This window comes from Bos indicus, chromosome 8, assembly GCF_029378745.1.
Source record: "Bos indicus isolate NIAB-ARS_2022 breed Sahiwal x Tharparkar chromosome 8, NIAB-ARS_B.indTharparkar_mat_pri_1.0, whole genome shotgun sequence".
Classification (NCBI taxonomy): domain Eukaryota; kingdom Metazoa; phylum Chordata; class Mammalia; order Artiodactyla; family Bovidae; genus Bos; species Bos indicus.
In genome coordinates this window covers 70,533,760-70,549,392 of record NC_091767.1, presented here as the reverse complement: position 1 = coordinate 70,549,392, position 15,633 = coordinate 70,533,760, and the positions used below count along the sequence as shown (strand labels likewise).

The 15,633-nt window shown below is 42.2% G+C and overlaps 1 protein-coding gene across 6 annotated transcripts in view; it reads left to right on the top strand.

Moving 5' to 3' along the window:
* The first annotated feature begins 3,411 nt into the window (after nucleotides 1-3,411).
* ENTPD4 (ectonucleoside triphosphate diphosphohydrolase 4) overlaps nucleotides 3,412-15,633 on the top strand; it is a 36,276-nt gene continuing 24,054 nt past the window's right edge. For 2 of the 6 annotated variants that reach the window (XM_070794930.1, XM_019966357.2), the window contains exons 1-4: nucleotides 3,413-3,612; nucleotides 12,647-12,742; nucleotides 13,900-14,097; nucleotides 14,607-14,812. In XM_070794930.1, coding sequence (XP_070651031.1) covers nucleotides 12,735-12,742; nucleotides 13,900-14,097; nucleotides 14,607-14,812 — 412 coding nt within the window. In that variant the 5' untranslated portion in view covers nucleotides 3,413-3,612; nucleotides 12,647-12,734. Of the gene's footprint in view, nucleotides 3,613-12,646; nucleotides 12,743-12,888; nucleotides 12,934-13,899; nucleotides 14,098-14,606; nucleotides 14,813-15,633 lie in introns of all 6 variants that reach the window. The other 4 variants (XM_070794929.1, XM_019966356.2, XM_019966355.2 and 1 more) reach the window with 4 other exon arrangements.

The following is a 15,633-nucleotide window of genomic DNA, read 5'->3' as shown; positions in this document are numbered from 1 at the left end:
TTTCCCTTTACTAAAATAAGCATTTAAAGCTACAAATATCTCATGAGTACTGCTTTAGCTACATTGCATGAATTTTGATATATTGTATTTCATTTCCACTCTATTTGAAGTTTTTTTTTTTTTTTTAAGTCATTCATTTTTTTTTCCCTTAAATCTTTTTTTGGCTGCGCCTCACAGCATGTGAGATCTTAGTTCCCCTACCAAGGGTGGAACCCAAGCCCTCTGCATTGCAACGTGGATTCTTAACCACTGGACCACCGGGAAAGTCTCTGAAACGTTTTCTAATGCCCTGAGAACTGTGGCAGGCATAAAGTACTCAGTAAGAGTTGCCTCCTATTAACTTAGTTTTTTGTTTCTCCTATAAATAAGCAAGAATAAGTCCATGGCTCACCTGACAGTTGTGTTTCTCCCTCCTTCAAAACTTCTTTGCTGTATCCATTGCCTGAAGCTACTACTTCACAGAGGCCCAGACTTCATCCCTCTTATCATTAATTCCTACTCATCTTGAGGCTGTGAACTCAAACATCATTTCCTCAAAGAAGCCATCCCAGATGACCAAAACAGGGCTGGTTCTCTCATATACTGGGTTGAATAGTGTCCCCCAAAAGTTCGTGTCAACCCAGAACTTATGAACATGACCTTATTTGGAAATTGGATCTTTGCAGATATAATCATGTTGAGAAGAGAGTATAGGGACTTCCCTGGTGGTCCAGTGGTCCAGACTTTGCCTTCCAATGCAGGGAGTGCGGGTTCCATTTCTGGTCAGGGAGCTAAGATCCCACATTGCTTTGTGGCCAAAAAGCCAAAAGGTAGAAGCAATGTGGTAACAAACCCAATAAAGACTTAAGAAGAAAACAAACGAAGAGACTATATTGGATTGGTTGGGGCAGGGGAGGGGAGAGGGGCTAAACCCAATATGATTGCTGTCCTTTTAAGAAGAGAGGAATTTGGAGAGACACACAGGGGAACTTCATGTGACAACAAAGACAGAGATTGGAGTGATGCTTCTACAAACCAAGAAATGCTGAAGACTGTCAGCAACAACCAGAAGCTAAGAAAGCGCAAGGACGGATCATCTCCTATTCTCTTCACAGACAGCATGGCCCTGCCAACACCTTGACTTCAGACTGTGAGCCTCCAAAACTGTGCAAGAATACACTTCTATCATTTTAAGCCACCCAAGTTGAGGTAACTTGTTATGATAGTTCTAGGAAACTAGTGTACCATGTTCTATGTTTTCGTCCTTTATACTTTCCCTTCCTAGCTCTTATCAGATTATTGTTGTTTATGAATTATCAAGAAATATTTTTAAAATTTTTATTTTATTTTATTTACTTATTTGGCTGTGTTGGGTTTTAGTTGCAGCCTGTAGAATCTTTGCTGGAGCACATGGGCTGCTCTCTAATTGTGGCATGAGGTCTTAGTTGTCCCCCAGCACATGGGATCTCAGTTTCCTGACCAAGGATCAAACCTGAATCCACTGCATTGGAAGTCCAACCACTGAACCACCAGGGAAGCCCCATCAGTAAGTACTGACGATGTGATGATACTATTCTGGCTTTTAGTAGAGGCCTTCTTCAGAGTCTACTGTAATAAGAACCAGTATCTCAAATTGTAAGGACTTTGAAAGGTACATAATTTCGAGGGGGCCTGGCCCTAAAATCACAGCATGTTCATGACCAGCTACCTCAGCTTCTCAAAACAAATCTTGGGTAGAAGTCACAGAGGTTTCTAATGTGTAATCTGTCCAAACTAGTCATTTTTTAAAATAACAACTGATTGCCATAAAAGGGCACTGAAGTAGGAGTCAGAACAACTGGTTTTGTTTCCCCCCCTGCCTCAGGGCATTTGGGCAGGACATTTAATCTCTTGGGGTTCCAGGTTCCTTAACAGAAAAAGGAGGAGGTTTCGTCTAGACTGTAACTATGGCCCCTTTGTTGGAACTTTCTGTGGCTTTATGATTCTAGTATGGAGTAACAACTGAAAGATAGTATTACTTCTAAAGCACTAGCCTCCTTGGTCACTGCTAGCCTTCTTCCATGAACAGTATCTGAATCCAGGGATGAAATGTTACCACAAGATTTAACCTAAGCAGGTGCTGGACCAAGGATTCTGCTTAAAATATATAGCTATTAGTTTTGTCTAAGCTTCTTTTACTTGACACAATTAATGAGTAGACGTTTCTAGGACTCTCATTTTAAAAAAATATATTAAAGTGGCTGAAACTCCAATACTTTGGCCACCTGATGCAAAGAGCTGACTCATTAGAAAAGGCCCTGATGCTGGGAAAGATTGAAGGCAGAAGGGGCTGACAGAGGATGAGGTGATTGGATGACATCACCGACTCAATGGGCTTGAGTTTGAGCAAGTTTCAAGAAGAGTCGGACACGACTGAGCGACTTTAGTTTCACTTTTCACTTTCATGCATTGGTGAAGGAAATGGCAACCCACTCCAGTGTTCTTGCCTGGAGAATCCCAGGGACGGGGGAGCCTGGTGGGCTGCCGTCTATGGGGTGGCACAGAGTCGGACACGACTGAAGGGACTTAGCAGCAGCAGCAGCCGCAGGAGATGGTGAAGAATAGGGAAGCCTGGAGTGCTGCAATCCATGGGGTCACAAAAAGTCGGATGCGACTGAGCGACTGAACAATAACAATAATAACAAAGTGGCTAGGCTACCTGGTGGCTTCCTGTCTGGGCAGCAGGGAAACCACTTTTTTTTTTTTTGTAAGAGGACAAAAGAATAAAAAGCCGCGATTCTCAAGGTTGTCTCCAGCTCTGTGACTTCAAGGCACTGGGTTTTTTGGGGGAAGGAGTGGGGGTTGGGGCTCAAGCTAGAAAGCTAAATAGTGGGTCCTTGACCTAAGTACCAGGTCTTGGGGTCAATGTCAGGAATTAGTGTTGTTCATTTACTTCACTATTTCTTCTCAAAACCATTTCGTGTGTTGAGGGCGCTCTGTTTAACCTAGAATACGCTCTGGTATATGAAACTTCTGGCAACAGTGAAATCTTGGTTCTTACTAATTACGTGGACCTTGATTAAGAGAGTCACTGAATGAGTTTGTGCTTCGTTTCTCCGCCTGTAAAACAGAGATAGTTACTGGCAAAATTGTAAAATAAAATGTCAACAGATGAGCAGAAGTGCCCAGTTAAGTTTTCAAGTGCTGTTGTCCATAATAATAAAGAGCACAAAGGAAAGATGAATGTGTCATTAGCACATTGATACTTGCTGAAAACCGAAGGGCTACGATCTGCGGTATCCAAGCCACCGTACGGGTTACTTTCCTTGTTGCCACTTTCACTTTTGACATTCTGTGCTCTCAGCAGACTCCGCTTGGTTCCGTGGATGCCAGTCACCGCGTACAGGCCCCGCCCCCAGGCGTAAGCCCCGCCCCTCGGCGTGCGCGCTCCCGGCGCTCCCAGTGACGTGACTCGGGTGGCGGAGGAGTGGCGGGCCCGCTACCGGAAAGGAGCGGAGCTCCCGGGAAGCTATCACCACCGGGGAGTCGTGTCGGCTTTGCCGGCACCGCCTCGCCGCGGTGGCCGTGATGCGCTCCACCCGCGAGTCCCCACTCCCGGGAGCCCTGGCCGCCGAGTCGGACGTAGCCGAGCAGGTGAGGCGGCCTTTCTGGCGCGGATGAGGGGGAGGGTGGGCGGCCGAAGTGGGGACCGTTGGAGCCGGGCCCGACGGGGCGGCGAGGCCGCGGACCTGCCGCTCTGCCCCGGGGGCCTTCCCCGCGCCAGTGGCTCCCCACCGCCCGGGCCGCTCGGCAGTCTCCGGGCGCCCGCCGTCAGCGCCCGTGACCCTGGGCTGCAGGTGCTTTCCCCCCAGCCCCTGGCGGGAGAAAGCTGGCTGTCGTGCAGTTGCGCCCGCTCCAGTGACCGCGTTGATTTCCTCTCCGACACGTAGTGGGCGCGGGTTGGCCAGCACTGGGGAGGGACCTGGCTAGGGAGAAGGATGCTGCACTCAGGACCCTGCGGATCTTACCTGCCACCTGGTCATGACATTTACAAGTCAGCATCGTTTTCGCCTTGCTCTGCTTTTACCACGATTCATGCTTTAGATTTCTCTAATATCTAAATCTAAGTAGCTCCATTGAGAAAAATAGAGCTAATTGGGCGATAAAGTGATGGTAAAACCTGTTTGTCAAACTTGAGTAATGCGTGAACACCTTTAAAAGGTGTTCCCTCATTCTCTGGAGTTTGTCTCAGAACCCGCAGGGCTCCTCAGACCCCAGTTAGAGGAACACCAGTGTGAAGCATTTTCTGAGAACATGTGGCACTAGTAGGAAAGTAAAGAGATGCCTTACAATTAGGAACTTCCATGCTAGAAGATACACTAGGTTATTAAAGAACTCTAAATGAGAAACTTAAATCCCTAGTTTAATGTCATATTGAAGTCTTTAGTGTGTTCTGTTTTGTGTAATGAAAATAATTTTCTAGGCTTGGAGAGGCCGGAGAGAATCATATTCTTTGTGTTATCTTACATTTAATGTTATCATGTCTTGGTATCAGGTCTGTTCATTCTGTTTGACACATTAGGAGAATTACAAAATGGAGCATTAATTTGTCTAAGTAGTTTGTTGATTTTATTGTTCACCTTAATATTGATTTATCACTTGTATTTATTGCATTTTGAATCTATGGTTTACATTCTTCCAACCCTTGTGTATATAGCCTGTATAACCCTTGTATATATAGGAAGAAGAAACAAAAGTTGATTTAGGTATTTATATTCTTTACATTTTTATTCAGCGTGTTTATTCAAAATAGACTACACACAAATACAGAGAAGATTGAGTGTGGGAAAACAGAAGTATTACAAATCAAATCTTGGCAAAGAAAAATATTGACCTGTGCTTTGAGAAAATTCTAATATTGTGAGCAGGACATATGAGTTAGTAGGAAGTGACTTAAGTTAAGGGCCAAGGGAAGAGTGAGAACAGCTTGTGTGGGAGAGGAGCAACCCGCATCACTAGAGTAGAGAGATGTTATCTGGAGCGAGAAGAGAACAGGTTGGTGAAATAAGATGAAGGAACTCTGCTCAATATTCTATACCACCCTAACTGGGAAAAGAATTTGAAAAAAAAAAATAGATAATGTATATGTATAAATGAATTATTTTGTTTTACACCTGAAACTAACACAACATTGTTAATCAGCTATACTCCAATATAAAAAAATTTTTTTTTTTTTAAAGATGAGACTGTTTGATGGATGAAAGGTCTCAGGGATGCCACACAGGGAAGTTGTTTACCCGTAAGCTCTGGAAGAGTCTTGCTGGTCATACTGTGAAGGTAGTGTTTTACAAAGAAGTGTTTCCAAAGAAAGGTGTTCCACATAGAGATCTGTCTTGAGCTAGCGGTGTCTGCTGTGGTCATTTTAGATGTGTGGACTAATTGGCAGGACCTGATGACCGACATAAACTTACAACATACGGATAGTTGGGAATCAAAGTTGAGAACCAGGTAACCCCAATTCATGGTGATACTCCTCTTAGACCTGGGGAATTTGGAAAGGGGTATTAGTTTGTGTCAGACGTTTGTGAGCCCAAACTTAGACTAAACTAGTTTGTGATAATAGGGAAAGCCCCAGATGTGGCACTGAAACTTGAAGGAAGTCAGAGTTGCAGATCCAGGAAGCTACAGAGGTGATGCAGGGAGGGAAAAGTGTGACCAGAAAAGAGATCATTTAAAATGGGGACCAGAAGTTTGCAAGTGAATGGTGAGAGGTAAGGAAGAGGTTTGGTTAGGACTTGCTATTGAAAAATAAAATAAAAAATGTAAAATAAATAAGAATAAAATGTAGATCATAAATGCAACTATGTACATTCTTCCCCCCTCCCTTATTTAAAAATATTGGAGTGTAATTGCCCTATGACACTGTGTTGGTTCCAGGTGCACAGCATAGGGAATCCTGCGTATGTACATTTGATAACCCTGTACATTACAAAAAATGTATAAAAAACAGAAGGCGAGTTACCTTCTGTCACCATACAAATTTGTTAACAATATTATTGGCTGAATTGCATATGTAAATTTCATCCCTGTGACTCATTTATTTCGTAACTGGAATTTTTACCTCTTAATCTTCCTCACCTGTTTCTCTCCTCCTGCCCTTCCCTACCCCTCTGGCAACCACCAGTTTGCTCTCTGTATGTTTGTCTCTGTATTTTGTTATGTTTGTTCATTTGTGTTTTAGATTTCACGTATAAGTTGAATGCCCTCCATGTCCATCCATGTTGTCACAAATGACAAGATGTCATTCTTTCTTGTGGCCGAGTAATATTTCACTGTATGTACATACACCATATGTGTTTTATCCATCTGTTGGGCACTTTGCTTCCATATCATGGCTATTGCTGATAATCCAGCTATGAACATAGGTGTGCATATATCTCTTCAAATTAGTATTTTTGTTCTCTATGGAAATATACCCAGAAATGGGATTGCTGGATGATGTGGTAGTTCCAGTATTTTTTGAGGAACCTCCATACTGTTTTCCTTAGTGGCTGCACCAATTTACATTCCGCCAACAATGCTCACAGTTCCTCTTTTTTCTACATTCTTGCCAACACTTGTTACCATACATTCTACTCAATGAACAAGTTGTCTTGATGTATTTTCCCCACAACTGAGTGCCACGCCGCATCCTTCACTTCAGCCTCTCACTCCCACCGACACAGTCATTCCTTACAGAATTCTGCCTGTTGATGATCTTTTGATTTTTCCAAGCCCTTTTGTAATCCTTTGCTACTCATATCGTTCTGTTTTGCAGCACTCTTGTGTCAGCATCTTACTCAGAGGTCTAGCTCTTCTGGAGTCTCATTTGTCTGCAATTTTGTTTGCCTGTGATTTCAGTATTTGCTAATATCTGTATCACTGCATCCTGCATTTTTCACCATGGAAGCCATTTCACTTTGCAGTTGACTGGCATTGTTTTCACTGTTTCGTGTAGGACTGTCAGAGAGACTGATTGAGAAAGAGTTTGACTCAGGACCTAGTGTACCTCATTCTGTTAAGAAATGTTCAGCTGAGTGGGGCCCCTCAGCTGAAATCGTGCAAGTTAATGCATCTCTTTGGTGATAGGTCTCACACAGCTTAAGCCTTTTAAAATCATGACAATTTTATGTAAGATTGCTGAGTTTGCCTTTCTAAACTGTGGTGCCAAGATTCTTAGCTGCAAATACAACTGGAGTTTACATTTGAAGATCACATTACCATATTGTTGTATCCTGGGTAATACTAAATAAATATTGTCCTAAATAAACATAATTATTTCAGCAATTTATAAGCTGTCCTATTTTCTGTCTTTAAACACAAATTTTGTAACTTACAAAAATGTCTTTTTATCCTCATGGTCATCACATATTTGAAAAAAAAAAAGTCCTAAGACAAACACCAGATTAAATAACATTTCCTATGTTTGCTGTGGTGCATCCTTACAGTGCATTTCTCTTTTGAAATGTCCTCTCTTTTCTCTTTCCCTCTGTGTGTCAGCACGTTTAATAGTCACATCGTAGTCCATTGCATACATGCGCCGTGTTTAATGTAGCCCACCCCCGAAAGGCACTTTTGGCACTATCACTTCATGGGAAATAGATGGGGAAACAGTGGAAACAGTGTCAGACTTCATTTTTTGGGGCTCCAAAATCACTGCAGATGGTGACTGCAGCCATGAAATTAAAAGACGCTTACTCCTTGGAAGGAAAGTTATGACCAACCTAGATAGCATATTCAAAAGCAGAGACGTGACTTTGCCAACAAAGGTCCGTCTGGTCAAGGCTATGGTTTTTCCTGTGGTCATGTATGGATGTGAGAGTTGGACTGTGAAGAAGGCTGAGTGCCGAAGAATTGATGCTTTGAACTGTGGTGTTGGAGAAGACTCTTGAGAGTCCCTTGGACTGCGAGGAGATCCAACCAGTCCATTCTGAAGGAGATCAGCCCTGGGATTTCTTTGGAGGGAATGATGCTGAAGCTGAAACTCCAGTACTTTGGCCACCTCATGCAAAGAGTTGACTCATTGGAAAAGACTCTGATGCTGGGAGGGATTGGGGGCAGGAGGAGAAGGGGACGACAGAGGATGAGATGGCTGAATGGCATCAGTGACTCAATGGACGTGAGTCTGGGTGAACTCCGGGAGTTGGTGATGGACAGGGAGGCCTGGCGTGCTGCGATTCATGGGGTCGCAAAGAGTTGGACACGACTGAGCGACCGAACTGAACTGAACAGTGTTTTGCTATTCTAAATAATACTATGATGAACATTTTTATATGTGTTTTAGTGAATTTATCTTATTATTTCCTGAAGACAAATTACTATGATGGGTAGAACAGAGGGTAAGCATGTTTAAAATTTTCACATGTGTTACCTGTTCGCCCCCAGAAGGTGAGTACATATTTAGATTCTCTCCAGGGGTGCTCACAACCTTTTCGCCTCCCACTGGTTAGCACAGTATCATCAGACTTAAATCTTTGCCAACTGATAGTGATAAAACCTTGTTTTTATTTATATTTCTCGAAATACCAGTGAAGTTAGATTCTGTCTGACGTCATTCAGATTTCTTATTCTGTTCATCTCCAATTGTCCTTGGTCATTTTTCTGTTCCAGTGTTTTTCTTTTTTATTTATAAGAAATTTTTTGTATGTAAGGTATATTTACTATGTGTCATGTACGTTGCATGTAATTTCCCCAAGTTTTGTGTGTTTGAGAAAGGCTTATTTTTAATTCTCAGAAGTCTTAAACTCATAAGTAGATGTCTTTTATTTATAGTTTGAGACATTGATGTCACTTGAAGAAAAGTCTTACCTGTTCTGGAATTGGATAAATACTACATTTTCATTTTACATTTTTGTGGATTATTTGATATTTAAATCTTTGAGCCATTGGTATTCTAATGAAAGGTATGCTGTAGTAATCTCACCTTATTCAAATACTAAAAGTAGATATAAAAATACATAAAACGTATTTACATTGGCATTTTTTCTCTTTTTGTGTGAACTCTTAAATCACAAATACTGTTTGTCCTAAGTTTAGGGTACATAGTACAATACGGACACCATATCAAAACCCAAACTAATTACAGTGATTTTACCCTGTAGGGGGGTAATAATGCCCCCAGGTAGGCATTATTAATCCTTTTTATTTTATAACATCTTTGTGTGTATGTTTTGTTCCCTCTACTTCATTGTAAATTCTTCAAGGGCTGGGTCCACATCTGATTCATCTTTATGTCTTGTGGTCCCAGCGACCCATGAAACAAGCAGTAGTTGCTCATCACTTGTGTGACAGGCACTGGTCACTGAGGAAACAGAGGGATAAGAGGCTGTTCCTGCCATTGAGGGGCTTACCATGTAATGAGAAAGTGAAGCATAAGCGTAGCATTGTAGCCGACTACTGTATAGAGCCAGTACTCTTAAGGACATGAGGACTAGGGAAGTCCTCCCAGAGGGATCATGCTGAACCCGCAGAATGAGGAGCACATAGGAGCACCAACAGATGGACCAGAGCCAGAGAGCCATTCTACAAATGTAGAGGGATGGGAGCATTCCAGTGGCCCTCAGCTCTTGTTTAGTACGGCTAGAGTACAGGGTACTGGTCAGGCTAGTCTGGCTGGTCTGTCAGTCAGGGGATAAGACTAGAAAGATAGACAGGGGCCAGAACAAGCCTTCTGATGCGGAGGCTGCGTCTGGCTCTGCAGCACTTGACATGTGGCTCGTGCAGCTGACAGACTGAACTGTTTCCCTCCCTTTTAGATACATTTTATTTCATTCATTAAAAAAAGCATCTATACACAGAAAGATTGTTACATACATCAGTTAGTATTTACCCAGAATATAATTCTTAAATTGAAATAGAGTTGATGTGCAATATTATGTAATTTTCAGGTGTGCAACACAATGATTCACAATTCTTAAAGATTATGTTCCATTTATAGTAACTGTAAAATACTGGCTATATTCCCTGTGCTGGACAATACGTCCTTGTAGCTTGTCTGTCTTATACATAGTAGTTTGTACCTTTGAATTCCCTACCCTTCTCTTGCCTCTCCCTCCTTTTCCCTCCCCACTGGTAACTACTTAGATTGTTTTCTATATCTGGAGCCTGGAGAAATTGAATTTTTAATTTTAATTATTTCACCCACACATGGCAGTGGCTGCTGTAAGGCTAGATCAAGTGGGACCTCCTTTACCATCCTAAAGACAGGACATTTCCCTGAGTGAGAGAGAAAAGTTGGGAGGTTATTATAATTCCTGCTTGTTTTGGAAAGATTATGTGTAAGTTCGTAACCTTTTTGAATCCGAGAACTCTGCAGCTTGACTTCTTGCCGGGCTCTTTCCTAGGGGTTGCCATGCTGGGAATGCAGCCACCAGCCAAGCAGACCTAAATCTGGCTCCTTGTGGGGCTTGCATTCTGGAAGAGGAGACACATGGGCAAGAGAAATGCAAACACACCCACACCCAGTTTGTTAGAACACTGTGTGGATAGATATATGGATTCACGTGCTTGAATCTCAGCTCTTTTATTTATAATCACTTTTATTAGCAGTGTGACCTCAGGCACACTGCTTAGCCTCTCTGTTCATCTATAAAATACTATGCAAATAATACCTACCTTGGTGATTGATAGATAGGAGGAATAGATGAGTATTTGTAAAGCATTTGAACAGGAGTCTGAAGGGAGTAAAAAAAAAAATAAGCCGTATGGATTATTTATAAGCAGAAGGAGCAGCACATTCAGAGACCCTAAGACCAGACAGCACCTGGCATGGATAAAGACAGTGAGGACGCCAGTGTGGCTGGGGTGGAGTGAGAAAGGGCGAGGATCAGAGCAGTGGCAGGTGGGGGTCCCATCGGACCGGGAGTCAGGGTACAGCCTTTGGCCTTTATTTACATGGGAGGGGAGCCATTGGAGGATTTCCAGCACAAGATTACCAGGCTCCTGGACCTGAGCAGGGACGGTGGCTGTCAGTTTAGGATGAAGAATCTGCCTGAAGCTATTAGTAAGGGATTGGGTAGCTGCTGGGTTGAGACTGCAGGTGAGAGACAGACTAGTTAGGCTGCTGTCCAAATAGGCCAGGTAAAAATAAGAGATAAGAAAGAGACCTCAGGCAAAAGTAACAGGAAAAGGAACAGACTTTAGAGAAACTGAGGTTAAAGAAATGGAAGGACTCGAAGACTCTGACCATCTTCTTGGTCAGCCGGCTTTCCAAATAAAGTCGTATTCCTTGCCTCCAAAAAAAAAGAAAGAAATGGAAGGACTTCGTAAGAAATTGGCTCTGGAGGATGAAGGAGAGGGAGGGGTCAGGCCCAGCTCCTTAGTTTTCTGCTTTGAGTGTTTAGGGGATTGAGATAGCAAGGAGGAGCATGGGAAGAGCAGAATGGGGCCACAGTGGAAGGGTTCAGTTTCAGAAGTGTTTCTCACAGGTCCGCATGATGTTCAAATGGGGTTATCAGTAGGTGCTGGAAGATATGTATCTGTGACTTAGAGAAGAAGCTTGGGGTGGAGAAAGTTAGTTGTCAGCTATCAGATCATTGAGGCAATAAGTGAAGATGACCAGTAATGGATATTAGGGCTAGGAGAGATTGGAGCCAAGACAGAAAACCTATGGGGAACAGAACAAATGGGATGTGCAGAGGCACCGAGACGTGGAGAGTCCTGAGAAGGAATTGATCAAGAGCTAACAAGCAGACTAGGGGAGATAGCTGTCCTGAGAGCCTGGGAGCAGTGAAGCAGGGCCACAAGACCAAGAAAGAGACCCACTGTCTCTTGTCGTTTGGATCCAGTAAGTCAGAAAGAAACCTTTGCTCAGACCTGTGTCTGTCTGTGACATGAGGTCTTGGGTGGAGGAGTGGCAGCCACTGTGAAGGTGACAAAACTCACTAGGAGCGTGGTGCCTTACCTGGGACTTTGTGCATGAAGGAGGGATCTACTAGATTAACCAGATGCATGGATAGTTCACATTCCCCTTCAGTTAGTCATTCTGCCCACCTCCTACTCCCACCCCTCATCTCCCTTAACATGCAGCACCATTAGGTAGTTTAGACTGTTTGGTGACCTGTATTTTGGGGTCACTGACTTGCTTCTGGGTAGAAAGCATTAACTAGTGCCAGACTGTTATTAGCTCTATTGATTTAGGCCTGTATCTCTGACAGCATGAAATTAACTTATAAGTGTGTTGCTTGAAATAAACCCTGCTAAGAGCTCCAATGCTGGGATCATGGACCAGTTTACGTATGCTTAGATTTAAACACCCTTTTGAGAACTTGAACAGAATTTGTATCCTACTGTTGTGGAAAAACTATATGGATCTTAATTATGTTGAGTTGGTCCATGGTGATTTTCAGGTCTCCTGTTTCCTTCTACTTTTCTGTATATTCATTTTATTAATTTTGGGGAATTTGATATTGAAACTCCAACTGAAAATCTTAATTTATCTACTTTTCATTTATCTACAATTTATTTTTTACTAGTTGTAATATATAGTGGAACTGTATGTAACTTTGTTCTGTGTTTTCCAAGTCTCCTGTAAAGTGTTATCATTCTTTCATAATTTAAAAAATAAAACAATAAGTTAAGCACCCCTTTGATAAGTAAAGTAGACGTTTACTTGGAGTGTGCCATTTTTGTGATTTTTCCCACTTTCTAGAATAGGAGGGCTCTAATGCCAGGAGGACTGCGGTGATGGTGTGTGATAACTGATTCCCAGAGCCTTGCCTGACCTCTGACCCATCAGCATGGGGAGGTGAGTGATGGTGCCAAATCACTGGCACTGTAAAACCCGAGATTTCAGTGCCACAGAAACACGTCTCCATGGGGAGAAAAATCTAAATCTCAAGTGAAATGTGTTCAGTTGTGTTACGCTTCTGTTGAACAACATTGTTCTTCCAGGGCTCCAGCGGGGTACCTGTCACAGAAGGAAAGTGGTCATGCCAGGTGGGTTCGACAGGGGTTAGTGTAAGTTAGCATAAAGGGCACACATGCTGGGATTTGGGAGGAGTTGAATTAAGCACAGGAGAGAGGTCTGTAAGCCTCAGAGATATGGGAAGGGGTGATAAACTCCATGGAGTGGCCCAGGAATCCATATGGTAACCAGAAACTACAAATAGAAAATTCCACCGGGTTAGCAGGCTACCTCCCCCTTCTTTGAGGTATTTTAGTCCATGAAACACTCTTTAAAGGAAAGAGTGTCGATTAACTGTAAAACAAAAGAATTTATCCCAAAGGCAGCAAAAAAAAAAAAAATTTAAAGCCTATTCCTGACATAAACTGAGAAGAAAGTTTATTTGGAGAAATGTCTCAGGAATATTTCTAAAAATACAGAGTACACAAAACGTATTTGTTGACCATTGCAGGGACATTGTTAAAGATACTGTTTTATTTCCCATCTTCTCATGCAGTCACCAGGAAGAGATTGGCCTTGGAATTCAGTGTTAGAGAATCTGCTTCTGCCTGGACCGCTTACGTTTCCACTGTAACGGGCAAAGTTTTGGTTGCTAGCATGCTCAACCACCTTTGCAGGCTTTCCTTATTACATGCTTTTTTGTACTCTAAATTCATCATCCTTAAACCTGGCTTTATTATACATTTACTTATTTACTTTATTGAACTTAATTCGTATAAACTATCTCTAATTCTGTTTTTGGAATGAGACAGGGTAAAAATAAAAACTACCTAATACTCCCCAGAAAGGGAGGGAATACAGATAAGTCATAATCATCGGGGCTTAATTCTCATTCATCTGATTTTCTAATTTTGGCTATTTTACATAGCACAATAGCAATGTGGAAGAGGCTGGTCTACATAAGGCCTTCCAGCAGGAACATATTTGGATCAGTGGAGGTGAGGGGAGGCCTCTGTGGAGCAAATTGTTTTAGCTAAACCTGTCTTTTGGCATTTCAGGATTGGCATCTCCTGTCTTTTTCCTGCTTCCTGGCATTTCAGCATCTCTCCAGTGGGGTGTCCCCGAATTCTGAATACCAACTTACGCCAAATTATCGTCATCAGCCTTCTGGCTGCTGCTGTCTCACTTTTATACTTTTCTGTTGTCATAATCCGAAATAAGTATGGACGGCTCTCCAAAGACAAGAAGTTTCAAAGGTAGGAGAAAAAAAATGTGTTTTCTAGATGGTATGCCATACCTTCATCCTGTGACTTCAAGACTTTGGGGATTAGGTTGGAATTTAAGGAGCATGTGGCTGGAGGAAACGGATTTTGTACCCAATACAGCATAGCATGAAAAACTAAACTGTTTGAAACTGTTTAATTATTAACCACCAAATCCACATCATAAGAGGATTTGAGCATAAGCTTCTCCTGTAATATCATTTAAAGCTGATTTTTTAGTTACTGTTGACAGTTGGAAAATAGAGTTTTGCTTTTCAGAGCTTGTTTGAACTTATTTAAAACAATGATGAGTGTGTATCTGGTTTAGGTTACTTTTACCGTGGTCACTTTTTGTTTTCTTTTGATTTTTTTGATTATTTGACAGTTGTAAAAATGTTCTGGTGGCAGTGCCACATAGCTTAGAGATCACTGACTTGGTGTTTGTGTATTGCATTATGGATAGTCTCTGTCTCAGTAAAAGTATGTCTGTTTCTCTAAACAAGGTACTTGGCACGAGTTACTGACATTGAAGCTACAGACACCAATAACCCCAATGTGAACTATGGCATCGTGGTGGACTGTGGGAGCAGCGGGTCTCGGATATTTGTCTATTGCTGGCCACGGCACAATGGCAATCCTCACGATCTGCTGGATATCCGGCAAATGAGGGATAAAAACCGAAAGCCTGTGGTCATGAAAATAAAACCCGGTATGTAAACAATAAATATCTGCTTGGTAACCAGGTTCTTTTTCTTGGGGATGGTCTTGATCACTACCTCCTGTACAGTGTCATGAACCTCCATCCATAGTTCTTCAGGCACTTTGTCTATCAGATCTAATCCCTTGAATCTATTTGTCACTTCCACTGTATAATGGTAAGGGATTTGATTTAGGTCATACCTGAATGGTCTAGTGGTTTTCCCTACTTTCTTCAACGTAAGTCTGAATCTGGCAATAAGGAGTTCATGATCTGAGCCACAGTCAGCTCCCAGTCTTGTTTTTGCTAACTGTATAGAGCTTCTTCATCTTTGGCTGCGAAGAATATAATCAATCTGATTTTGGTATTGACCATCTGGTAATGTCCATGTGTCTTCTCTTGTGTTGTTGAAAGAAGGTGTTTGCAAAAAAAAAAAGAAAGAAAGAAAGAAGGTGTTTGCTACGACCAGTGTGTTCTCTTGGCAAAACTCTGTTAGCCTTTGCCCTGCTTCATTTTGTACTCCAAGGCCAAATTTGCCTTTACTCCAGGTAGCTCTTGACTTCCTACTTTCGCATTCCAGTCCCCTCTAATGAAGAGGACATCTTTTTTTGAGTGTTAGTTCTAGAAAGTCTTGGAGGTCTTCAAAGAACTGTTTAGCTTATTCAGCTTTACTGGTCAGGGCATAGACTTGGATTACCGTGATATTGAATGGTTTGCCTTGGGAACAAACAGAGATCATTCTGTCGTTTTTGAGATTGCATCCAAGTACTGCATTTTGGACTCTTTTGTTGACTATGATAGCTACTCCATTTCTTCTAAGGGATTCCTGCCCA